General features: G+C 44.9%; 1 protein-coding gene across 2 annotated transcripts in view; it reads left to right on the forward strand.

Annotated features, from left to right (window-relative positions):
• Positions 1 to 18,828, forward strand: part of LOC126533190 (uncharacterized) — a 148,984-nt gene extending 130,156 nt beyond the window's left edge. For both annotated transcript variants that reach the window (XM_050180463.3, XM_055071628.2), the window contains exon 7: positions 16,585 to 18,828. In XM_050180463.3, the coding sequence (XP_050036420.1) occupies positions 16,585 to 16,698 (114 nt within the window). In that variant the 3' untranslated portion in view covers positions 16,699 to 18,828. The remainder of the gene's footprint in view (positions 1 to 16,584) is intronic.
• Positions 18,829 to 25,536: the final 6,708 nt, after the last annotated feature.

Here is a 25,536-nt window from a genome sequence, read left to right on the forward strand (position 1 = left end):
CTTTCCTTGTGCTCTTCTTCTTCATTACAATGCGATGAAGGTTAGGGCGGGATCTAAAGGGAACTTGAAACACAAAATGACAGCCTACAATATAATGATCGGCCAGTTTACACTCGACTATCGCTGAAACAGTGCTAGCCAATGGGGCTCTTACATTCACATGGTCAAGGCAAGATGACACCATTTTGCTTCCAATGTATTCCTCTCGCATGTAGGCATTAATGGTTGGACTGATTCCCCTTTTGGATAGAATGTTAAGGTACTCGCAAACCACTGGCCTTGATGGCGATAGAGTGTCAATATTAATGTCCCCAATCAGACAAAGTAGACTATTTGGTGTTAAGGAGTGAAGAAGATCGTTTAATTCTGTTAAAAATAAATTTGCATTTTCTGAGGGAGGCCTGTAAATAGAAACTAGGCTAATATCGGCATCAGGCACTGAAATGTTTAGTGCAACACACTCGGCAGAGATGAATGTTGTGGCAAAAGATAACACTTTTAACCTTTCATGCACAAACATCATGACGCCGCCTCCTCTCCCTATCTGCTGTGTGAAAGAATAGCTGAAATATTGCTTAAGCGAAAATAGGGGAACCAAATCGGCATGGATGTTGATTTCCGTTAGGACGATTACATCTAATATGTGGTCAATGTTATGGAAAAGGGCAAGAAACTCGTTCCAGTGACGACGAATGCTACGAATGTTCATGTGCACAGCCGAAAACGCTATGTCCCCTTGAAGCGATAAGCTGCAGAAGGCAGTTAAATCGTTGCATTCGTGAAAGACAGTGTTCATTGCCGAACAAGCCTATCAAGGTCAGCAAAACCATTGATGCGTATTAGAGGTGTGCCTTCTGAGCTTCTGACAAAAATTTTTCCATTTCTTGACCTCACAAATTTGTACTCCATTTCTTTTCCCTTTTGCCGCGCAGCCCAAAACAATTGTTTGTTAAAGCCCGTTAGATTGTCGCAGAAAAACAGGAGGGATATCTTTGCTTTCAACTAGGGACCATAATTTCGCACGTGAACTCATCCATTTCTCTTTCAAAATTCTACTCACAAACCTAACCAGCATGACAGGTGCCCCTTCACACTTCGCTGGCACTCGATGGATGGCTGCCACATCAGAATCATCAAAAGGCACTTCCAGCTTTTGTGCCAAGTTACCGATTAGTGAAAAAAGTACCTCCCTAGGTTCCTGCGGTAAACTGTGAATTTCCAAATTGGGCAACCTGCTGTACTGCTCCACCTCATTCGCTTCCTTTCGCAGTTGTACAATTTCCTCTGACTGTTTAGAGGCAGCAGAGCGCAGTGTTGCTACTTCAGTCTCCAGTTTTTCAATGGTAACCTGGCGCTTTGCGTCCGAAGCGCACACCTCTTCATACCTTTCTGACAGGAAAGCAATGGAAGATTCGACGTTCTGCACCGATTTGGGAAGTGCATCCACCGTAGTTCTCAGAGCTAGAAGCTCACCTACTTTTAGGGCAAGGGAGTTGATGGCGTTTTTTAGCGGAAGTAAGGCTTCTATCTTTGCTGCTAATTTAGATACTGGTGTCGAAACAGGCACTACTTCATCTTCCGTCGATGCCTGGTTGTCCGCTAGACAAGCACGGCATCGCCAACTGTCTCGTTTATCAGCTCCTTTGCCCGACATGGTACTCTCAGCAACGCCAGCACATTTTCTTCCGAAGTGAAAACCCTGTTGGCAACAACACAGGTTAGAAATTTGCCCTCAGCCGGCAGCACTTTTCTACATAAACCACAGTTCGGTTCCATTGTCATCACACAAATCAGAAAGGCAGCAGTCGGCGGCAGGCCTGAAGTATTGCGAAAAACAAAAACAGTGAATACTACGCCTCACCTGCATCAAAGACAAGTGTAAGCGTGTGCCAAGCGCTTGCCACCGACTGCGAAGAAGCTGCTGCGCGGACGAGACTTTATCCTCCTGGACGTTGCAGATGCGAAGGCGCAGGCGTCCTGACTAGTGCGCCATCTTGCAGCCACTGATTAGCTCCTGATGGCAGAAGCTAGGCGAGGGCCTCCAGGATGGCTCAAATCGGACAAATGCTCCCAGCCAAGTGCTGTTGCACCCAGCGAAATCTGCACCAAAGACAAGCGTAAGCGCGTGCCAAGCGCTTGCCGCCGACTGCCTACTGATCTACTGGATGTTGGGGCGTAGGCTTGTACTATCTTTAATCTATACGTTTTATTAAAGGGCCCCTGAAATGGTTCGGACAAATTTTGTAGATGCGTAGGGTATAGCTTAAGTAGAACATTCGCACCACAATTTAAGTTAAGCGTTACGCATTAATGGAGCTACAAGCGATTACAAGTCACCCTCCTCCCTAGCCATGCTTTTCCTCCTCAACTCGTTCGCCGAGCGATCAGGGCTAAGCTCTGCCTTCACTGGCTCTACGTCACGATGCGACATCACATCGTCCACTTCCAGTTGTTTTGGAGCCCGCCCCCGCCCACGCGAAACCTCTCCGCTAGCCGCTTGGCCGTCGACCCCAAGCGAGAGCTATCGAAGCAGCATGCATTGCGAGCATTCTGTCGTAGCGCCGAACGTGTCTGGTATTCCGGTAATCACACACTAGCTGAACAATTTCGAAGGAACGGTGGAGGCATGAACTCAAGCTGATGAAGGAACTTTAGCGTAGACGTACGTGAGCTGCCTGATCGGTCTCCATGGTCCAGCCACCCGTTGGCGCAGAGCTTAACCAGCCAAAGAAAGAGCTAATATTGCTCTAACCAAGTGTGAAACATTTTAAACATTTACAAAAACAATGTGTTAACAATTACACTCCTGCGAAAAATTTGCACCAGCAGCAAAGAAGAATACATTTTGCTACTGTGTGTGCTTGAGCTCCATGCTACCAGGTGGCTGCACCGTGCAGACCATTCACATTTGCGGTTCTGTTCATCCCCTGAAACGACACGCAAGGGGACACGGCCAGGCCCTGTCCCCTTGCGCTTGCGTTTACATTAATACCGGACTCGCGAAATGCTATTGTGTTAGTAATCTTCCGATGTAAAGTGACGGCCGCAATCGCACAAATCCTGGCGCCGATCGGATAGCGGCAGTCCGATGCGCTGCAGCCAGTCCGCTCGTCTACTGGCTTGCAGAGGGACACGATGTCACAGCTTGACATATTGCCAGTCGCTACGTTTGCAGTCCACAACACAACAAAGTCCAATCATAGTGCTCGCGAAAAGACAAACCGACACTGACGGCGGAGCTCTCGTCAAAGACAGAGCACGTTGTAACACAAGCAGACGACACTTGCTGTGTGCCGGAAGTGCTTAAGTGTACTGAAAAATTGTTCTTGTGCATTCTCTCTATGTTACTTTCTTTTTATAAAAAAAAAATTAACTAACATTCCAACTATTACGAACATCATTTCTTTACCATAAAGTTAGAAAAATTATCGATCACGCGCCCTGGTCAGCCAATCGGATAGCTCACCCCACTGACATCATATGGGTGATTTCGATCATATGGGTAGGGGCGGCTTAAAATTCCGCCGAGCAGTGTGCTCCGATCGGCAGCGATGTGCATTTTTTAAACCTTATAATATATTACACGCTTTACGCGGAGCACTTAGATGTGTCAATTAATAATCAGAAGGACCTACTCTAACGACTCAGTACGTTTGTAGAAAATCGTCAATATCGTTTCAGGGTCCCTTTAAGTTTGGTTACGACTACTGCTACCCTCTCATTAATGCTGTAGAATTCGTCAATGTTGCCTGCTATGTCCTTATGAAGTAGGAATCCTACCCCGTACTGCTTCTTATATGGGAGACCTCTATGGCAGAGGACATGGCCGTTAGTCAGCACTGTGTAAGCCTTCTAATCTCGCTAAGGCCACTGATATCCCAAACAATATCTGATAGTTCCTTAAGGAGTCCTGCTAAGCTAGCCTCACTTGACAGAGTTCGGCTGTTAATGGTTGCCAGGGTCAGTTTCCATTGGCGGTCTCTCTGGGTCCAGAGATTCTTAGCACCCTTTGCCGTATTACAGGTCTGACCGCAGCCTTGGTCAGGCGCTCCGCAGCTGCTGAGGACTGAGGGCCATAGGTTTATTGAAGTAATCATTTGGGAGGTAGTAGCCAAACACTGCACCAGGGAGGCCAATTCCTGTACTGACGAGGGAGTGTCTTTGTTGAAGCTTGGTGGGCCTTCTTTATTTGGTTGTACCTGGATTAGTATAGTCCCACTCGCTCTCGGCATTTGTTGCCGGTGTCAGGCGTCACTCCAAGCCTGCAGATGTAGTGCACTGGAGGAGGTCAAATTGAGGCATGCCATTGTCAGATTTTAAAAGAAACGGATTCGAACTTCCAGGTATCGCAACCGAGCATTCGACATAACTCAGTCAGATAATCTCGCAGGCACCGAGGCTACCTTATTGCCGGAAAGTACAGCCCGGAGGGCCCTACATGCCTAAGAGATCCGTCGATTTGTCCGCCCTCTGCAGGTGTTGCTGATCGTCATAGGTTGCACGATATAATGTCCATTCTCTGTGGTCCTAACATAGTGTTTCTTGAATCTCATGCACACATGCGGCCTTGAACATGCCTAGGTACATGATCAGGAAAACCCACAGAGGGCATATAAATCAACAGATTTCTTAGGCATGAAAGCTTTACAAAAAGGGCTTTCCACAACACTACTGACATACCTTGAACATACTTTCTAGTGACAACGCTAGAAATTATAATGCGGACGAATTCCTAACATCTGCACATGCCACGATTCTTTCTTTGTAAGCCTACAATAGATAGAAGCTTGCTTATACAGATCTTGCAAACGTATTCGGGGAACCTAATACGTGAATAGATTTTAGCACTGCACACTTCATAATGCTACAAATGTTCAAGAATTTATCCACAGCAGCTTGCAAGGCACACTGCCAAAACAGTCTTTCTTTGATGATGCAAAATTTCCACACAAAAGGAACAGAGAATTGTGACAAGAAGGTTTTACAGTATACACACAAAGAACAAGGAAAAAGCATGTAGCTACGCCACTTGCAAAGTTAACACACAGATTTTCATTGCATAAGAACGATCATATTTGCGTCCATCCCTTTCCTCTACATTTGCAGTTATTCTTTCTCGCATATTTTCGTTTGTATTCCCGGCAGTTGTATTGCAAGTGCGGCGGTAGCAGGGCCGTCAATTGCTTCCACATGCGAAATGTTCAAACCACGTCTGACTGATTGAAGATGGCACTACTGTAGGTTAAATGAGGCACAGCATTCCTGACTTCCTAGCGTATAGGCCTGCAGTGTTCCAGGGAAGCCATGGGGCCAGTTCTTCGCCATTTCTTCCTTCTCATTAGCTCTAGTATAAGTGCTGTTGAAAGTTGTAGGAAGGACAAAGACACCTAGGAACTGTCAAGGTCGTCTGCTTTGCGCGAGGCTCAGAGCCATATTGTTCCGGTGGCCCGTCTCACCACTCTTAGTATTTACCCAGAAGCACAAGTTTTAGACGGTAAGAGGCAGGCAGACATGACAACGAGCGGACGATACGCGGCTCAGTGCTTGTCGGTTAGCGCTGAAAACTTTTTCCTTTTTCTATGAGTATATACAAGACCTCATAGTAGGAGACAGTTCAATTTCACAGCCCAAGTCCTCGGTGGTCTAATCTTCCCTCGTGTAATTGTCGCATACCAGTACTTGGCTATCACTAATACCGCTTCGCCTTTCTGATGAAACTGCAATCTCTCTCTCTCTCTCTCTCTCTCTCTCTCTCTCTATATATATATATATATATACACACACACACACACACACAATCGCTCTTTTGTGAGGCCGAGTATAAGCGATACTGCACATGACTGCTGTTGATTCTCATTTCAAGTTAATCCGGCTTGCCCTCATTTCGGTTACTGAGTGAATTACACAGTGCTTCCCAACTATCATGAACCAAGACTTAAAGAAAGAGCAGTTGCGTCACTCGAAAAAAACCTAGTGCTTGTTTTCAGTACCGTGTAGTCGCCAGTAATTATTTCGTTGTTGAGATTTAATTCAGTAATTGCAATTAATTATCTAACTTAATGTCCTAATATTCAAAGTGTCAATGAGGCATTTGTAGGCACGCCAAAATGACATCTATATGCGGTGTTTTGAGCGACGTACTAATTGCATAAAATTTTTTCCCACTGGCAAAGAAACCTCACGAAGTATGAAAAATACCACACGAGCATGCACTCCTACCTGCATCATAAAGCAACGCCCTCATATAAGCTGATTGAAAGCAACTGCATTGCCAGTCGCAAACCCAAAGAGAGAGCACATCACCTTGATAATGGTATGGAAGGAGCACCAGCCGCAGGTTTCGAGGCTTCGCAGCTATTCCTTCCTCTCATTTCTACATTAAGCTTATTACCCGTCTCTCAAGGCCAACTGATCACATTGATAACAAAAGCCCCTTGATAACACGGCCGAAGCCCCACTCTGACCGCGCACACAATGCAAAAAGCAATGGAATAGGCATAGAATGTTCAAAATCCAGGCATTGCTCGCGCCGCATCAAAAGAGTGCGCGCGAAGCATTATTTCGCACCAGAAGCTTGCTTCGGGCCAAAGGCAAATAAAAGGGACCGTCTTATTTTCCATGAAAATGTATATGTGCTGCAAAAAATAAAAGCAAAATAAACAGACCAGGAAGCGACCAATGTGTAGAGAAAAGGCAAAACCGATGGTTTCAAGAAAGTAAATGTAGAACTTCTAAATGAGCCGAGTTGGCAATCAGGATGTCTGCACAAAAAAAAAAAGCAAGAAAAAGAAACATCAGATTTCAGTGTGCCCTTAATTATGTTGAAATTCGTGAGCTCCGCTGAACACCAGCCTAGAAGACGTGTTTGAATAGGTCTCCTTTTGCAGCTTATGTAATGTAGTAACGTGTAACGCAGCAATGTGTCCATTTTATCACATCTTCAGTGGCTTTCGTGATGACCGACGCCTGAATTCTACAGCAGACATCCATTATCCTTGCCTTGAACTAATCTGACATCCGTCACGATCATGTAAGCGTGATCTTTTATCATCATCATCAGCCTATTTATGTCCACTGCAGGACAAAGGCCTCTTTACCCCTGTCCTGCGCCAACCGATTCCAACATAATCCCAAATAAAGAAATCGGGTGGAGAGAGGTCAGTGACCTAGCCAGCCAATTTACAGGCCCGTGCCTTCTAATCTATTGCACATGACATGTCGCATCCAACCAGTTTCATGCTCGGCTGCTGCGGTGTGCGAGTGCCCCATCTTGCTGATACCATCGAAGTGGAAGACATAACAGCTGGACTTCGCTGAGAATCTCATCCACCACACCTTCAAAGATTTCGGTCACGTAACGCTGTCCAATCAGTGTGTGATCGAAGAATATGGGACCGATTATAGCGCCTGCGTAAATTCCAAACCACACATTGAGCGACCACTGGTACTGGTGCCAATTGCGCTTTACCCAGTATAGATTGGAGTCGCTCCAATAGTGTGCATTATACAAATTTACCTAGGTGTTTCTGTGAAAATTGGCTTCATCTGTGCACATGATGTTGCTCAAAAAGTCCTGTGACTCATCGGCTTTTGTGAGGACCCAATTCGAGAAATATAGACGATTCTACAGGTCTCTATCTTCTAAACATTAGTGCTGGTTAAGGTGGTATGGGTAAAAGGCCATAATTTAGAATCCTCCAAACTGATGACTCAGAAATTGGTACCTAGGCGGCCACGTCCCCACACACTAGCATGAGGGTTTGAGGCCATAAATGTTAGAACATTCGTGCGTAGTCCAGGACTCAAATATGGAGTCATCTGCCACTGTTTTTTGAAGCTGCCGGTTTGTCTTAGGTTTTCATAATTTCTGATTATAGTAATGTGTTTGGTCCACTGCCACACTTCCATGACTGATACATATACTTGCGGCATTTGCAGCCTTCCTCTTGTTACCATTTGCCAATCCCAAGGCAAGGATCACGTTTACCTTCTGCTCATTAGAGAAACACATGGTGACAGGGCAGACATGTACCCAGGATTTCTTTTCAGAGGGGGGGCAACCAAAGGTAACTTTTCGATGCAAATGGAAGGGGGCGGGGGCACTTTTACTAGTACAACTGGTAATAACACCCGCCATTCGCCATAAAAACGTGTAAACCCGCAAAAGAGAAATGAAATAAGGTGTATCTCACAGGTACACCTGTGAGATACACCTCTCCTTTACTAGGAAAACAAGGAACCACATCAAATGGACTCGTGCAGGAAAGAAGCGCAGGAAGAACACCGCCAAGAACAATTAAAAAGCGAAAGTGTAAAATAAAGGTTTCTATGGTAGCATACAACTTAAAAAAAAATACAGCAGTTGACAACCAAGGCACGCGGCCAACGCGGGATTGTGTTACTCTGCCAGCCAATCACAGAAGTAAACAATATCGTTGCCATGCGGTCTTTTCAAAATGGCATCGCACTTTATACCTCTGGAGCGTCTGCTGTTCTTGAAGAGTCTTTTCATCGACGGAAAGAATGAGGTGGGCAACAGACATGGACAAAGTGTATGGAGTCTGAGCATTTCACTCTTTAAGTCGGCCTGCCAGGGTTGTTTAGTGTCTATGATGTTGGGCTGCGAAGCACGAGGTCGCGGGATCGAATCCCGGCCACAGCGGCCGCATTTTCAATTGGAGCGAAATGCGAAAACACCCATGTACTTAGATTTCCGGAGTCCCTCACTAGGGCATGCCTCATGGTTTCGGCACGTAAAACTCCATAATTAATTAATTAATTGAATCTTCAAAAGTCTGTGGTACAGTCATTTCACTGCTGAGCCCGTCTTACTCATGAAACTTCACCGCCAACTAAAGTGCAACTCGACAATATAGTTGCGGTGAAGCAAGCATTATATTTCAGTTCAATAAAGAATTAGGCATTCGTCATTCCACTTGAATAGGCAAGAGAAAATGCGTAAATTTACCCGCTAATAACTTTATTTTTGTGGTTACCGCCTGATTTGGGTAACAGGAAAAGTTTGAAGTACGAATTACTTACAGTCTCGTGGAGGAACAATGGCTGGCGGTTATGAGGGCGTGCGCGGGGCTTCATTGTAGACTTGAGTTGTATACAATTATAGCAGCGTTTTTTTAATTAGCTCTGGCAGAATTGTAGAGTAATATACAGTTGCGGAACAATCACACTTCTTTTGATCCCTGGTTTACTGCTCTACCAAGTTAAGTGCCACAACCAACTCGTATTGTTATTTGGGAAGTTGTGTAATGATGCGTGGCCGCTAGTCCCGTATAATGATGTAGGTCATAGGACGCTGCGGTTATAGACGTACTGCGCCCGTCGCGGAAGGTTAGAAAAACACCTATACATAAGCACAGCAGAGAAGTGGCTACGTCAGGCGGCTCGACTGATAACGGTAGAAGCGTCATTCAAAACACACGGAATTGTTCTCCACTTCCGGCGGCGTTTTTTCTACTTCCTTGTTAAGCAAAAAAATGTTGATCCATAAAGATTTTCATAAACAACAGTTAAATTTGTTAATATTCGCTTTTTCTTCCTGTTTGGCTGTTACGTTGGCTCTCTCCCTTAGTAGATCGCATAATTTCTCAACTCCTTGCGACTCTTGTTTCCAGTTGCCAATTTTGCACGAAAAGTGCTGTACAATTAGGGAAAAACTAGATGAAGTAACGGGTGACAGTCATATTGCTTATGTGTTTAAGAGGAAGCTTTATCTCAGGTGCTCCTATCTAAACGCATGTAAAAGTATAATCCGTTTTTCTTGGCAACCACGGCACCAAATTTGATGAGGTTTGTTGCATTTAAAAGAGAAGCTTAAAATCTAGTGACTTTTGGCTTCCAATTTTTTATTTATATCGGTAATGTTTTATTAAAAAATTGGCAGAAAAATAAAAAATTTCACAGGACAAAACTATCAAGTTTACAACTCTCTAATGCAGCAAGGAAAAATAATATCACAATTCTGTGAATTGCATCTGATGTTGCATCGAAAGGGGACATTTATATGTTACACATGAATCTAAAATGTTCAGTAATATGGAAATACAGCTTTTGCTGAACCCGTGTACACACGTAACAAGTTCAGGTAAGATATAAATTGACGTATCGAATTTGTTCACTTTGAATGATGTAATAGATGCCGTTTACAGAACTGCGGTATCCATTTTTCATGCAGAGCTATTAATTTATAAACTTAGTGCATCAATATAGTTTTTTCGAGCTTTCGTATTTCGAAAACCTTTATCACAAAATTCAGGCCATAAATCGAAATTCCGCTTCCAACAGTCACTAGAATTTAACTTTCTCTCTCAAATGCAACAAATTTCATAAAAATCAATCCAGGGGTTATCTCAAAAAGCATTTATGCATTTTACATGCATTTGAATAGGCCGTGGCAGAGTTGGGTCCGAGCTAAAACTTCCTCTTAAAGGTTATTGCAGGGTTTGATGATGGACGTTGTTTCGCCATTATTTTATTTTTCACCTTATCTGACCCATATAGCGAGTATATGGTTCTGAGGATCTGCCACCGTCGCAGCGAGCCGTCTTTCAAGTAAATAATGAAGCAAAAGTTCAAGTTAAACGCAACTGGCGTTTTCTCCGGCCGCAACTCGTTTCTCGTGCATACGGACCAGCCGACTACGAACCGAATCCCTTTCCTGGTCCTTGGATCAGTCTAAACAAAGAAGGTTGAACTAACGAAGCAACAGCAATGCGCGTGACCGTTGCATAGGTGGTGACAACTGAACGCATCTCGAGTTAATCGCGTGGACACTGAATCTATGAGAAAACTGGCCTTCACACCCCAGGGAATGCCAATAACTACCGCCATCCAAAAGGTGTGAAAAAGGCAGCAAAACGCTGACTGCTAAACAGCTGTGAAGTCTCAACGTTGATTTGGCTGCGCTTTAGGAATGTGTGTGAGGAGTGGTTGCGTGGGGCGGGGAGTAAGCCGCTTAATTTGGGGGGGGGGGGTACGTGCCTGGGTACGTGCCTGTGACAGGGACAAAACGAAATGCACTTTTAAACCTTCGCACTGACATTGTCAGTTTGCTTCTGTGGTGATAGGTCTTGTGGCATTTTATCTGCATTCTATCTGCGCTAAGACAACTGCTATCACAGTGCAATCTTGCCTTGCTGTTGCAATGAATGTGGCTGTTACCCTTTGTATAGCAATGTAACAATTCTTGGTAGGGGGCGAGGGCAAAGAAGAGCAAGAAATCCTAGAAGCATACTACATCAGTTTATTAGGTGACGACTGCATTAGTACAACCTCGGTGCGCTTATTTGAAAAAGAATTTGCATTTCTAGGTCGGTCACGATAGATGCGTTATCTTGTCTTTTCATGCTCAATGATTAGCGATGCTGTGGTTGCGCATGCTCTGCTGGCCTTGCTGGGACTACGCCGTTTCTAATAAAGCTCATTTGATAGTTCAGTTGTTGTGGTATGAACCTCTCTTCTTGTCCTTTGTGTTTTGTGACTGGTTTTTTCCTGCAACTATGTACCAACTGGCCCAGATTTCAACCCTACTGCTATCACAACTTGTTTCCAATATACACCAAACGCGACCTGTTACTTCGGCTGGGGCGCGACAGATAAGGCACCAGCTCGATCGCTATGTTTTCTTTTATTTCGTTCTGAATAACTCAGAGGGAGCCTGTTCGAGGGCACTGTTTTATGATCCGGGTGGGAGCGCAGTCACATGGTATTGTCCATATTTCGCTGGCTTTATTTCTCAGCTGGAAAAAAAATCAGCACACAATTGGTATGTCACTGAAAATACCGTGCTCAGATGTCCCTTGGATGTGCCTTCAGATGCCTCATTGACACTTTGATAATTAGGATAGTATGTCTCGAGTTAATTACGATTACCTAATGAAATCTCAGCAGCAGCAGCAAACGACTTTATTGGGGTCCTGAGGAGCTAAGCGGGGGCCTGCAGGTCCCTACCCAGCCGTTGGCTAGTCCCATGTCGGAACAGAGAGGCCATGCCTCTCCGCTCGTTCACGGGCCCTCTGGACAGCCAGGAGCTGGACGTCCTGTCTCGGGTCTGTGATGGCCTTCGTCCAGTCGTCTTCTGTATTAAAATCCTGTAACACAGGGCACTGCCAGAGCATGTGATTTAATGAGCTAAATTCAGTGCCACAATCTGGGCAGAGTGGATCGATGTCCGGGTGGAGGATGTTCAAAAAGCCCCTAGAGGGGTAGGACCCCGTCTGGAGCATGCGAAGCGTGCTAGCTTGTGGCCTGTTGAGCTTATGATGGGGGAAAGGAAAACTCTGCCCATTCCCTCTGTAATGAGAGGTGATTTCATGAAAAGTAACCAGTGGATCACTGTGGACGAGCTCTGCCGAACTCTCCCGAGACACCATCCTGTCGCGGCATACGAAACCTCGCGCACGGTCGTGGGCTATCTCATTGGGGTTCAGGTGACCCGGTAATACGTCTGGTCCCATGTGAGCTGGGAACCAGACTATGTGGTGAACAATGTCAAAGGGGTGTTTGCCGTTTAGAATCCTGGCTGCTTCTTTGGCTATCAATCCCGATGCGAATGCTCTAACGGCTGCTCGGGCATCCGTATACACCATAGTGCGTTTTGAGTCCAGTAATCCGAGAGCTATAGCAGCCTGTTCCGCCACATCGACCGAGGAGGTTTTCAGCGAGGCTGCCGAGAGGAGTTCTCCCCTGTCATCGACTATGGCTACGGAGAACTTGTTGGCACTGGCGTGTCGCGCCGCGTCAACAAAGGTCTCCGTTCCGGATATGTTCTTTAAAAAAGTTCTAGCCCTCGCTAACCTTCGACCTTTATTGTGTTGGGGGTGGACATTTCTTGGAAAAGGGTCTACAATAAAGGAGTTCCTTGTCTGAATATCAAGTTGCGTGATATTTCCCTGATTGAAGCTAGGACGGAGGCCTGCCGCATCCAGAAGTCTTCTGCCTGCTTTGGAGTTTGATAATCTAATAATTTGTGCTGATCTTTGTGCTTCTATTAATTCCGAAGTTGTGTTGTGTACTCCCAATGTCATGGGTTTCTCTGTGCTAGCCGTGATTGGCAAGCCGATCACCCTTTTGATACTTTTGCGCATAAGCGTGTCTAATTTATCCATTTCGTTTTCGTCCAATTGAGGGCCGCGACTATGTAAATGACATGGCTGATGAGGAAAGCATGGTGAGCCCTAAGGAGTATATCCTCGCCTATGCCACCTTTCTTGTTGGACACTCATAATTAATCTAATAATGTTTTCAGTTTTCGAGGTGAGTTCTATAGTCATAGCGTTGCATCCCTTTGAGTTTATTGAAAGCCCTAGTATTTTGATAGTCTACTCTCGGGATGGTGTGCCCATCTCTGGTACGAACACTAATGGGCACCTGATCGAGTGGGGTGAGTCCCCTAGCACCTCGTCTAGCCTGTCTGTACAGCAGGAGTTCCGACTTTTCAGGCGAGAGTGCCAGTCCCGTACCTTTCAAGAAAGACTCTGTAACATCCAGAGCCTCCTGTAGAGCTTGTTCGACCGTAGCCTCCGATCCTCCAGGACACCAGATTGTAATATCGTCAGCATATAATGCATGACCGACGTACGGAATTGCTGCAAGGCTTTCCGACAACTTGCGCATTGCTATATTAAACAGAAGGGGTGAGATAACTGCCCCTTGGGGAGTACCCCTGTTTTCGAGTGTGAAATATTCCGAGACTGATTGCCTCAACTTTATGGCCGCCGTCCTGCTCTCGAGGAAGGATGCAACGAAGGAGAAGAATTTAACTCCTAAGTTCAAGGCCGATATCTCCTGAAGGATATAGTCATGTGCAATTGTATCGAATGCCTTGGATAGATCCAGTGCGAGGACCCCTTTTACATCTTTGCTTTGAGAGTCGATTATCTGTGTTTTGAGCAGGAGCATGACATCCTGCATTGAAAGCAAGGGCCTGTAATGAAGAAATTACTGGCAGGTACTCCACTGTACTGTAAACAATATGCACTAGGTTATCTTAGAATAGCACATTGCTCTTTCTTTAACTCTTGGTGCATGATAGTTGATTGGGACACCCTGTATATATTTATGACCTTTGTATGCAACTGACGATGTTTCCATCCCTAATAAATGTTGTCAATTATTAGAAATGCTCTTTTTTTTCATGAGTCGTTAGCATTGCTTACTGGAAGGAGAAGCAATACTGAGACACACAACATTCATGTGCATTTCACACACCATTGATAAAAGACTGCTGAAGGGGTCACTAAAGTCTTTCGTCTTTTTTTTTCATGGTCAAAAAAGCACGCAATGCAATTTGAAGCGTGGTGAACATACAGCAACATATTCATTCTCTAGGCAAAGGCTATCCATACCTTTAGAAATCATTTTTAATTGGCTAACGCTATCTCTTTTAAAAATATAATAAAGTTTGTCCTGTGTGCATATTTAAATATATCGTGTGTGCATGCTGTTTACAGTGGAAATTCAAAATCATGTTGAAGTGAGAAAATACGGATGAGGCAGCTGCTGCTAGTGCTTCTAATGTGTGTGTCCTCCTATTGTCAGGATTTGCAGAAATAAAGCGAAAGCATGAATTAAAAGCCGTGCACGTCCATGCCAACAACGATGCAGTAAGCTATTAGTCCCAGTAAAATGTCAAGTGAAAAAGTCGAGGAAAGTCAAAAGAAACCTAAAATGATGTGGGTGACATAGCTCTGGTAGTGGCACTTTAAGTATGTGTGCGGGGAGTGAGGGAGGCGCTTCAGCATCGCCCTGGGGGGGGTCAGCCCCCCCCCCCCCCCACCCCGGAAAACTCCGGAGGGGGCTCGTACCCTGGAGCACCCTCCCCCCCCACATAGTCAGCACCTATGCTGGCCATGACTGTGCAACACATACTAGACCTTTGCCCATTTTTCTTGCTAAAAATTGGGTGCGTGTTTGATTTCTGCTTTGTTTTGGAGCTTTTATGTCATTTCTGTGTTTACTATTTGGACACATGGAAAGTGGACGTGGAAATTTTTCAGGGTCATTTTAGAATCTGGAAGATGGTGTTAGGTGAATCAGCAGTGTGTTTTGACATTTTTTGTACATTTTGCTTAAGTCAACCCTCCAGATAATTCGATCTGTTTCATCATCAGTCCCTTCAGGGTTAATTTAATGAAAATCGACTGTGTAGTTAACAAGCTAGGGCTGTTGTGTGCCATGATGAAGATGCTGCCCGGTGTGTTATCAAAGCAGACAATCGAATGGACAGAGGTATGCACTTTGCTGTAATAGCAAAAACCTCTCCACTTTTTTTTTTTCATGAGCATCGCATATTAACGCCACCAGCTCGACTGGGAGTGCGCTTCGGTCACGGCTTGCGTGTTGCAGCACATATTGAACACAACAGTACCTTAAAATAGTGTGCACTTATGACAAGTTCAGCTTGCCACTAGTTCATTGTGTTAAAGAAAAGCCATAACTAACGATTTGAAGTTGTCGAGATGATCGGACACCTTATCTTGATAGGTTTCATCCTAAAGGGTGTACTAATCTAAAGTATGTGTATTAGTTGAAACAGACTCATATCACTAAGGCTGCTGGTAGTACTCCATTTTGTACCACGATGAAAGGAGCTTTCCTATGAGAAATGTTTAAAACATTGAATTGTGATCTGGAACTTTGCCTTGAAGTGTAACCGAGTTTGTTTCTTTGTAATCAGTCACTGACCAGTCAGTCAGTGACCTTATGTTCTCATTGACATCATAAACCTCTCTGCCAAATCACATGATTGTGGAAGTTGTGTCGTATTTGTAAACAAAATTCACTGTCGTGCGTCCACACTTACAGCCCATATTGATCTCTCGGTTGCTGTGATAGCTGTGTAGTACATTTTGACTTCCTTAAACCTGTATATCGCAAATTGTGTTGCAAATTTTTGGTGACTTGTGCCAACTTGCATGCCAAAACATTTGGAACTCAGTTTCCTTTTTCTCGTGCTTTATGCCTGCTTTCTGCATGACACTGTCCAGTATATTAGATATTGGGCCTCTAGGAAGGAGGTCTTTTTGTCTTTACATAGGCGCTCTGCTCAAAAGTATATATTTCTGTATGGTATCTGTATCGCAATTAGTGTTAAAATAGCCTATAAATATTTTAATGTGTGGGAAGTTACAGATGTAAATATATTTGTTCATCTGATTTTTCAATAGGTGTCGCCAAACATGTGCTGCTCAATGGCAATACCTTTTAGAGCTTCTGGTGAAATGGAAAGAAATAAAGCTTTGCCTATAGTCACTACATTCCCTTACAGGCCCTAGCACTAGCGAATGAATGGCTTTCTGTGGGGTAAAAGCAGCTTTCATAGCTGTAGTGTCGAAGAACCCATATTCCAACATACCGGTAAAACTTTTTATTTGTGAGTCTCCAGAGCCTAAATGCCATTATTTTTGTTATTGCTTGTGATCTTGAGGTGCCATCTTGGCATGCACATTATATCAAATACAGTGCCTGAAGGGCAAATGCCTTGAATGCTTTCCACCTTGCTGTCTGTCTCTTATTGCTTCCAGCCATTATTCAGTTCTTAAACAAGCAATCTAATCCTCAAAACAGGAAGCGCCTCCAAGCTATGATGAGGCCATGCGCTCCACCCCAGCCGCCATTGTGGAGCACGTCCTTCCTCTGCTGTCAGACGAGTCACCACCCTTGCGCAGGGGGAAGTCGTAAACGCATGGACATCGCTGCGACATGCATGTTTTGTGTTTGTTAACCAGGCCCTTTTGTGTCGTGTTCCATGAAAAGTGGTGTCAGCACTTTATTTACAGGTGCAGCAATATTGTCGAAGCAACTAGCTAAAGTGTAGTCAGCTGATCATGGTATTTTTGCTGTTTAGTGCACTGCTGCCAAAGATGCTCTTGACTGCTTATGATGTAAGTTGCCTTAATTGCTGATATGCTGCTAAGTCGTGGCACATTGCTTGTCTACTAGAGCTGAAGTTGCTTGCTTTAGCTGATTCCTGCTGTTCTTTCACTGAGTTGCAACTTGAATAGAGTGCTGCCCACCGCTCGGCCTGTTGTCAAGAGTCCATGTTGGTTAACTCATTCAACCTTCGCTATATTCTTTTCATTCCATCATAGAACCACTCTTGTTTGTGTACATTCTTTGTTAATTGCATTCCAAAGACTTTAGTTAGTAATATCCAGGCTGGTTCTTGCCAAGTCATTGTATCTGGGAGCGTTGTTCACTGATTCTAGAGGTCATCTATTGTTATATTTATTTAATGTAATTAGTTGAGTTTGTATATAGAACTCTCAGGCATCCCTATCTTTGTAATTTCACTTGTAGCTACCTCCAGTCTCCATTGCCGGAGAAATTTTTTTTAATCACTTAGGGGCTCATTGCACTTTTTCTTTTGAAAAAGTATCATAATGGTTCATTTTTTGGGTATAAGCTTTACTAACATGTTTAGAACACAGAAATGTATCTCTAAGTAGCATGGAAAATCTAATTCAGTAAAGGCGATGATGGTAGTAAAGTGTTTATTGGGCCAGAGATAGGCTTGTCATAAGCCAAAAATTAACAATCGCTTATGAGGTCTTCAATATTCCTTAAGGGACTAATACCTGTGCTATACAGGCCTTTTTAATGCCACCAACCGCCAAGGGCATTAAGTTTCTTAATTCTATTATATCTGAAGTCGCTGCTACGTGCTCAATTTAAGTCATATGGAATGCTGTGATGACGATAGCTGTAGTGAATACAATAAGCTTGTTTACCAGTCCTAATCGTCAGTCCATCAATAAAAGCTATGTAGCTAGCAAAAGTTCTGTGAAATGCCACTAAATAAACTCACAAGCATTTCTTATATAAAATTATTACTTCAGGAATCTTTTTGTCTGTAACCATTACTTGGGAGTGACTGTGCACACAACAGCCGTATCATGAGAATGTGCTATGTCACTAATGACATTAAGTTTTAATGCCATTAAGTAAGCCCGTGTGGCACCATGCAAATGCCATTAAATTTTAAGGCATTCAGCGACTAATTAATTTTTTTGTGCCTGTGCAGCACGGGTATAATTGCGGCAATTCTTTTCTCAATGACTATTCATTCTAAGCATTTTAGAAATTTCCTGCTGCCAGCTAGTCTTATGGTATTGCTGAAAACATTGCTTAACATTCTCTTTATGCAGAACTTACAAATCTTTACGAAATGGGGCCTGTGGAATCGCTATTCTTTGTGTAGAAATTTATAGCTAATAGTTCCGGCGTCATTTTAAAATGTGCTTTTATAAATTTCTTTCAAAATTGCTGTTCACATAGGACCTGAACTATGTAACAGGTTCATCGTTGTTCTTCATATCATGATTTTTGTATAACATTAATTTCATCCTTTACAAGCAGTGGCAGCCATAACTTCAAAGTTTGCATATTGGTGATAGACACACAGGCAAAAATACACAACTTAGCCTTACATGCTTGCTTTAAGCAAGCCTCAGCATTTACCAGTACCAATGGGCATTGTTTTTATGCTTACCAGTAGCATGCAATCTAAAATTTACTAAGATGTTAGGTTTAGTGTTAACTTGATCTTGGCTGCTTTAAATTCAATTCATTCATTTTTGGTGTCCCTTAACAGGGGACGTATTCTCGGTCAGTCAATTTTGTCAATACTTTCATCAACACTTGACACGATAGTAAAGGGGCCCACTGACATGAAACACTAAATTAGGTTAGATTGATAATGTACTCTTTCGAACTCCTGTTTTTATTAATTTTGTTGTAAGAAGTTGATTACTGGAAAAGAAAATAAAAACCAAACTGGCATTTTTTTTTTATTTGTGCCAAACCCCGTTGCCCGAGTGTCCCAATGACGTCTGTGATGTCACACTGATGCCATGGATGGCAGTGTATTTTCTCTTGTTGGATTACGCAGGGAATGTTCTTGAAACTTGCCAAGTTCAATCTTTGGCACTTTAGAATGCGTTGTAGTCCATCTTTGCTGATAAAATATTAACTGGACTTGAGTAGACCCCGTCAGAATCGCTGACGTCACAACGAGCTGGTGCAGGAACCTAAAGGTGGTACCTTTTTATGTTTTTGTTATCCTTGTTGGCATATCTAGGCTCCTCTGATGCTGTATGCTCTGGTATTGCAGAAGGCTGATTTCATCTTATTTTTCTCTTTGTGTCCCTTTAAGCCTTGCTGCAGCCATGAGCAACCATCAATCTTGTGGAGCATTCATCCTGACAATCCCATTTTGCCTCCCATAGCCACGTGCACAGGTTTCTGTCATGTTCCTCAAGCTTATTTTATCACAGCTCGTAATTTAGCCGAGTGAAAGTGAAATCCTTAGCATTGACTGATGGGCAGTATGTCCTCTAAATGCCATGTTTCGGCACTAACTTACTTCTTTCACAGGGTCCTTTGACTAACCCTCACTTGCTACCCACACTGCTCTTCTCTGAGCTCTAAAAATCTATTTCTTCTGGCAGAGTGTTCCCATTGATGCACTTGAATGTTCCACTGTCTGGGGCTTCTAATGTACTCGTGGTAACTTGCTTGCTGTGTGCTTTTGTCGTGACCCTGTTTGCACTTATGTGGCCTTGTCGTGGTTCTGATGCTTCAGCGTTCTGTGTTACTTTACCAGTGTGTATCTACTCATTTTTTTTTATTTTATTTTTTCATAACTACGTTTATTTAGAATCTAAATACCAGAGTTGCTATGCCAAGAGCTGTGAGCTTCTGGGTGAAATTTTTTTTCTTTTTAAACGTAGGTAGGCCTTCAATGCATTTGATCCACTACATCACTTTCTACTAAAGTCTCCAATATCCCTCAGCTTGAATTCACTATTGGTATAACCTATCTATATAGCTAGGACAGCAGATGCAGTGATCGTATAAGTCTAGCTAGTTTCACTAAGGCACTGCTAAGTTGAATATACCTGCATAGTTAGCACACTGCAAAAAAAAAGAGAAATAAAAGTACAGAATTTTATAAGGAAACAGTGCAAAATGTGCGTGCACTTTAATGTGAGAAGAGCTGCTCGAAAGGCGAAGCAAGGTGCGAGATGCCGTTCTTTCAAAGCTGCAGCCTTGTGTTTGCTCCTCCAACTCATCACTGCCAGTGTAGGTAAATTTTTCTACATCTTTCCCGTACTTCATGTCCAGCCAACTTGGAGAATTTAATAAAGGAGGTGTCATAAGCTAGCATGGGCTTGTTATATGCAAATAAAAGCGTTGGAAGTACATGGGCAAACAGTGGAATACAAGTTCTGCATATGAACTGCGTTGACAGTGCTATCAGCATTTTTGTAGACACCCTCGTCATTGTCCTCATCAACATATTTGTGAACAGACTTGTCAATGCGCATTTGTCATCACCTTCGTCAACCGTCGGCACACTTCTCAACACATTTGTCAAGACATGAATCAATGCGCTTGCGAACACTTTCAAATGCACTTATCCGTGCACTCTCCAACACATGTGTCAGCACAAGTGTCAACACACTCAATTGGGCAGCTTAAACAAACGCAAACACTGTCTATCCTCTTGAAAAAGAAAGCATTAGTTAAAACATTTGTCAAGCTGCTCATCAGGCCATCTACATAGCCAAAATTTTGCTCATACACTGTCTGGATCAGGTGGTCTACAATGCCAAACTCTCACCTGTAGCATTTTGTCCTCAAGCATGTTGATAAGCTTAATCTGCCAACACATTTATTAGGCAGTGCTTGTGATGTGCTGATTGTCTACGTACTATGTCTTTATTTCGCTGCTGTTTACGCAGAGGTCATCACTCTGACCTGGAATTGTGAAACCTTCAAAGTACTTTTATCTCGCTGCAGGGTAGGCCATTATTGAGATGCTTCTATTTTTCTTATTTTCTTACTCTTTCAAGTTTCCATTACAATTTGAGAAGGTTGAAGACCCAAATATAATTGTATGTTAGGTTGGTACATCTATGTCATTGGGCAGTAAGGGGAGAAATGTGTGCTTGTGCTTGGAGCAATGTGAGATGCATTTTTACCATAGTAATTTGTATTTCTTATTTCACAGGGGGGGAAATTAAACAAGCATTCACCAGAGCTGGGTGGTTAGAGAAATTGCGCAAATAGTGAAGTATTTTGCTGACATAGCCCGTACCGAATTTTTTAAAAAGTAAGTTTGAAGCTAATATACATGAACCGTGCCTTCGTGAGCAGCTTCACGGCAATGTCATCATGCATTGCTGTAAAGCCATATCTCAAGGCAAAAATTGCATCTACGAGCTTACTATCCTGTTGTTAACAGCGCAAAACGTAGAAGGGACACGAGACGAGAAGATGACACCACAAGCGTTGACTTTCAACAACGTTTATTTGAAAGAAACGCGGCTTCTTACACATTTGCCCACACGTGTTACAGACGTCATTGCACATAATGTGAAACACACTTTTTCGCACTCATGATAATGATTGCCAATGCAAAAGCTCCAGTTCTTTTTTTGTTAGCAACAAGGACGACGTGCTAACATACTGGTCGCGAAGTCTGGCAATCTCTGCTGCCTCAATTATCTCCCAAACCAGCTGGTCATTGTGTTTTTCAGCACTTCACAGCACTTCTGAATTCTGCGGCACAAGCTTTACAGGGGCAGTCCCTGACGCGGATACCTAGATTCCTGCTCGCCTGCTCGACGTCAAGTTTACGTTCTTTGAGTCGTTCGTTTGTGCGTCTTCCAGTTTGCCCTGTATACTTTTCCCCACATTTCACCACGGCTTCTGTGCGATCCACAAAGTGGCTCTGCAGTGGTGATTTATTATGCACCCTTGCTGCCCGATCGGCTCTTCTGCGTTGATGCGTCGGCACAGGCTTTTCAGTTTTTCAGGGGCAGTGAGCACAACATTAACTCCAGCTTTACGCCCTATCTTTTTCAAGTGGTAGATATGTTGTGCACGTGTGGCAGGGCCACAGTCCTTCACTTTTCTTTCGTTTTTGTGTTTTCGCCACCTTGCTCGCCATTGACACACTCGAGTTTTAGGTTCATGCTCATTCTTGCCGTAACAAACACAAGAAGGTGCGATGGGTAACCAGCCCCGGGCGACGAAAACTATGTTCCATTGCGTGGATGCACGATTTTTTAAGTGCATTTGCTAAACAAAGGTACTCAATGGCTGTCTTCACCAGTTATGAGTGTGCTGATTGGAATGGCAGTGGCACCTTGTCGCCTCTGGGTTCATAGGCCCAGCAGACCTTCCCTCTAGAGAGCTCGAATTTGATGAATCTCAAAGACCCTTGCGTGGGGTTCTCGTGGGTAAGCGGCTGAAGCACATGAATTAAGCATGTTACTGCCTCCAAAACTGCACTATCTGAATTCGTGCCACAGCCATCACAGAGAACTAAGTAATCATCAACATTACGAAATGCTTTTTCGGATGCTTGTTCTGGTTAGGGCATTCCGAAGTAATCTATCTTTCTTGGCAAGGTACAAATCACTAAGTGCTGGCGCCAATACAGGACCACATGCCACGTTTCTGCAGGTACGCCCCTTCTACATTTTGCACTATTAATAGCAAGATATGGAAAACCAACAAACCCAAGCTGTTATTCTAGTGCTTACTGTGTTGGCACGGAGCCGCAGCGCTTCAACATTAACAGTGGCTTAGAAGGGTTTGGGTGCGAGCTAGTTGGTACGGATCATTCATATTTAAAACAGCGCCAAAAAACACGGGGAGGACACAGGACAGCGCTCGTCCTGTGTCCTCCCTTGTCCGTGTTGTTTGGCGCTGTTTTAAATATGAATTAACAGTGGAAGTGGTGATGGCTGAAGGGGGAAAAAGAATCATTTCTGTTTTTCCTTGTACCAGCACTTATGCCGAGTTGCTTTCATAAAGGATTGAATGTTGTGTGCAGTAGGTTGCGTGCATTATATGTGGCAGAATAAATTTTTTCTTCCTCCACGTAACATAATTCTGGTTTGTGAGGTACATGCAGTGTCGGGTAGTATTCGCGAAAATGCGATGTTCCTGAATTATGAGTTCGGACCATCATGAAAGTAAGAAATATATCATCAGCGTGGTCACCTCCACTGCAGGGCAAAGGCGTCTCCCATACTTCTCGAACTACCCCAATCATGTACTAATTGTTTGTATTCATATAGGAGGTTGTGACCAAGTGCTGCACCAGGGTGGCCAATCCTGCTCTGGTGAGGGAGTGCGTTACCGTTTCTGGTCACTGGGATCAGGCCGCACTCCAGGCCTGTTTATGCGGCCTGTTTATGCGGAACATGCGGATTTTTAAGAAAATCCGCATGTTCCGGTGGAAAATTGCGTTGCACCGGGATTCGAACCACGGTCCTCTTGCACGCGGTCCTCTTGCAGCATATGCGCTAGAGTGGAGGTCTGCCCGCAGGAGGGGCAGGCGTCGTCGCGATACACGTCCGGGTAAGCCTCGTGAAGAACGGACAGACACGGATACGTGCTGGTCTGCAGAAGCCTAAGCGAAACGGCTTGCGCCCTATTCAACTTGGGGTGAGGGGGTGGAAAGACCCTTCTAGACATGTAGAAGAATGTAATAATCTCGTTGTGAGTAGCGGGAGCGTCCCTGTGGACGTAGGGAGGAGGGGAGTCGGTGCTTCTTGCAGTAGGAAGCGCGGTCGGTGAGGTCACGCGCAGCCTCGTGAGCAGACTCACTGAGGTTCGGGAAAGCACCCTCGATCGATCCTACGTGAACCGGAAACCAGTGGATTGAATGATGCGTGAGAGCATATCGGCTCGAGCTGCTAAAAAGACGAGCAGTTTGCTTGGCGATGCAACCCTTCTGAAAAGCCCTAACTGCCGTTTTGGAATCGCTATATATCTCGGACCCATGAGCAGGGCGAGGGCGATGGCGGCTTGCTCGGCGACTCCGGGGTCTGAAGTGCGAATGGAGGCGCTATTGGAAATCTTGCCGCTGGAGTCGACCACAACGATGGCAAAGATCTTCCCATCGCTGTACTCCGCGGCGTCGACGAAGCTTGCTCTAATGTCTTGTTGCTTGATCTGTTTGAGGATGGCTGCTGCTCTGGCCTTGCGTCTGCCCTCGTTATGGACGGGATGGACGTTTCAGGGCACAGGGGCCATTTCGAACTTGTCTCGAATGCACCTAGGGATCGGGGTACTGACCATCGGGAATCCCGCAGGTTGGTAACCCAGCTCTTCGAGGACGTGTTTACCTGCCGCTGTGGTGCTCAGGCGAGTTAGTTGGGCGCGTTCTTGGGCTTCGGCAATCTCCTCGGCAGTGTTATGCACTCCCAGCTTGAGGAGATCCTCGGTATGGGTCCTGATGGGTAGCCCGAGAGCCCTCTTGACCACTTTGCGGATGAGAGCGTTGAGCTTGTCTCGCTCCGCTCTGAGCCAGTTGTGCATAGAAATTGTGTACGTAAAGTGACATAGTACGAAGGCATTGATAAGCCTGAGGGGATTGTTTTCCTTCATTCCTCGGTGCCGGTTTGCTATTCTGCGAACGAGGCGGAAAGCGTTGTCCGTCTTTGCGATGATCTTGCGGAGAGCCGTTCCGTTCCCGCCGTTGAATTCGACAAACATGCCCAGGACCCGAATAACGTCGACCCTGGGTATCGACCCCCCGTCACAAGTGCAAAGACTGATGCTGCTTTCGGAGACTGGCTTCCAATCTTTGGGTCTGCCTCCCTTCTCTTTTCTGTAAAGCAGAAGCTTCGACTTGGCGGGGGAGCATCGAAGTCCGGTGGGGCGGAGATACTCCTCGATCACGTCGATCGCCTCCTGCATGGATTCTTCGACTCTGCCCTCGCAGCCGCCGGAGCACCGTAAGGTGATGTCGTCGGCGTATATGGTGTGCTTGACGCCCTCTACACGTGCCAACCTCTCGGAAAGACCAATCATACAGATGTTAAACAGTGTGGGTGAGATGACGGCGCCCTGAGGAGTGCCCCGCCCTCCGAGGGACACATCGTTGGAGCGGAAGTCCCCAATGCGAAGCATGGCCTTCCTGTCCGTTAGGAAAGAGCTGACGTAGCTATGGAATCTGCAACCGAGACCCAGCTAGGTCTGAAATGGCCTTTACGATGAAGCTGTGGAGCACGTTGTCGAAAGCTTTCTCGAGGTCCAGACCGAGCAAAGCCTTGACGTCTCTGGAACGGCCATCCACAATCTGATGCTTTATTAGCTTCATTGCATCCTGCGTCGACAGTCCGGCGCGGAAGCCGATCATGTTGTACGTGTAAACCTCGTTGTCTTCGAGGTACCCGTTGACCCTGTTGAGGACGACGCGCTCCATGACCTTGCCGACGCAGGAGGTTTGAGAAATCGGCCTGAGGTTCTCGATGTTCGGGGCCTTGCCGGGCTTGGGAATGAGCACCGTGCAGGCCATCTTCCATTCTGCAGGAACAACGACGCTATTCCAGGACTCGTTGATTTTGTTGGTCAGAAAGACGATCGACATGTCCTCGAGGTTTCTCAACATTCTGTTGGTGACTCCGTCTGGACCCGGCGCAGACTTGCGGTTGAGCGCGAAGATGGCCTGTCTGACCTCGGTAACGGAGAAAAGTCTTCGTCGAGCTTGGGGCG

This window comes from Dermacentor andersoni, chromosome 7 (assembly GCF_023375885.2).
Source record: "Dermacentor andersoni chromosome 7, qqDerAnde1_hic_scaffold, whole genome shotgun sequence".
Taxonomy (NCBI): domain Eukaryota; kingdom Metazoa; phylum Arthropoda; class Arachnida; order Ixodida; family Ixodidae; genus Dermacentor; species Dermacentor andersoni.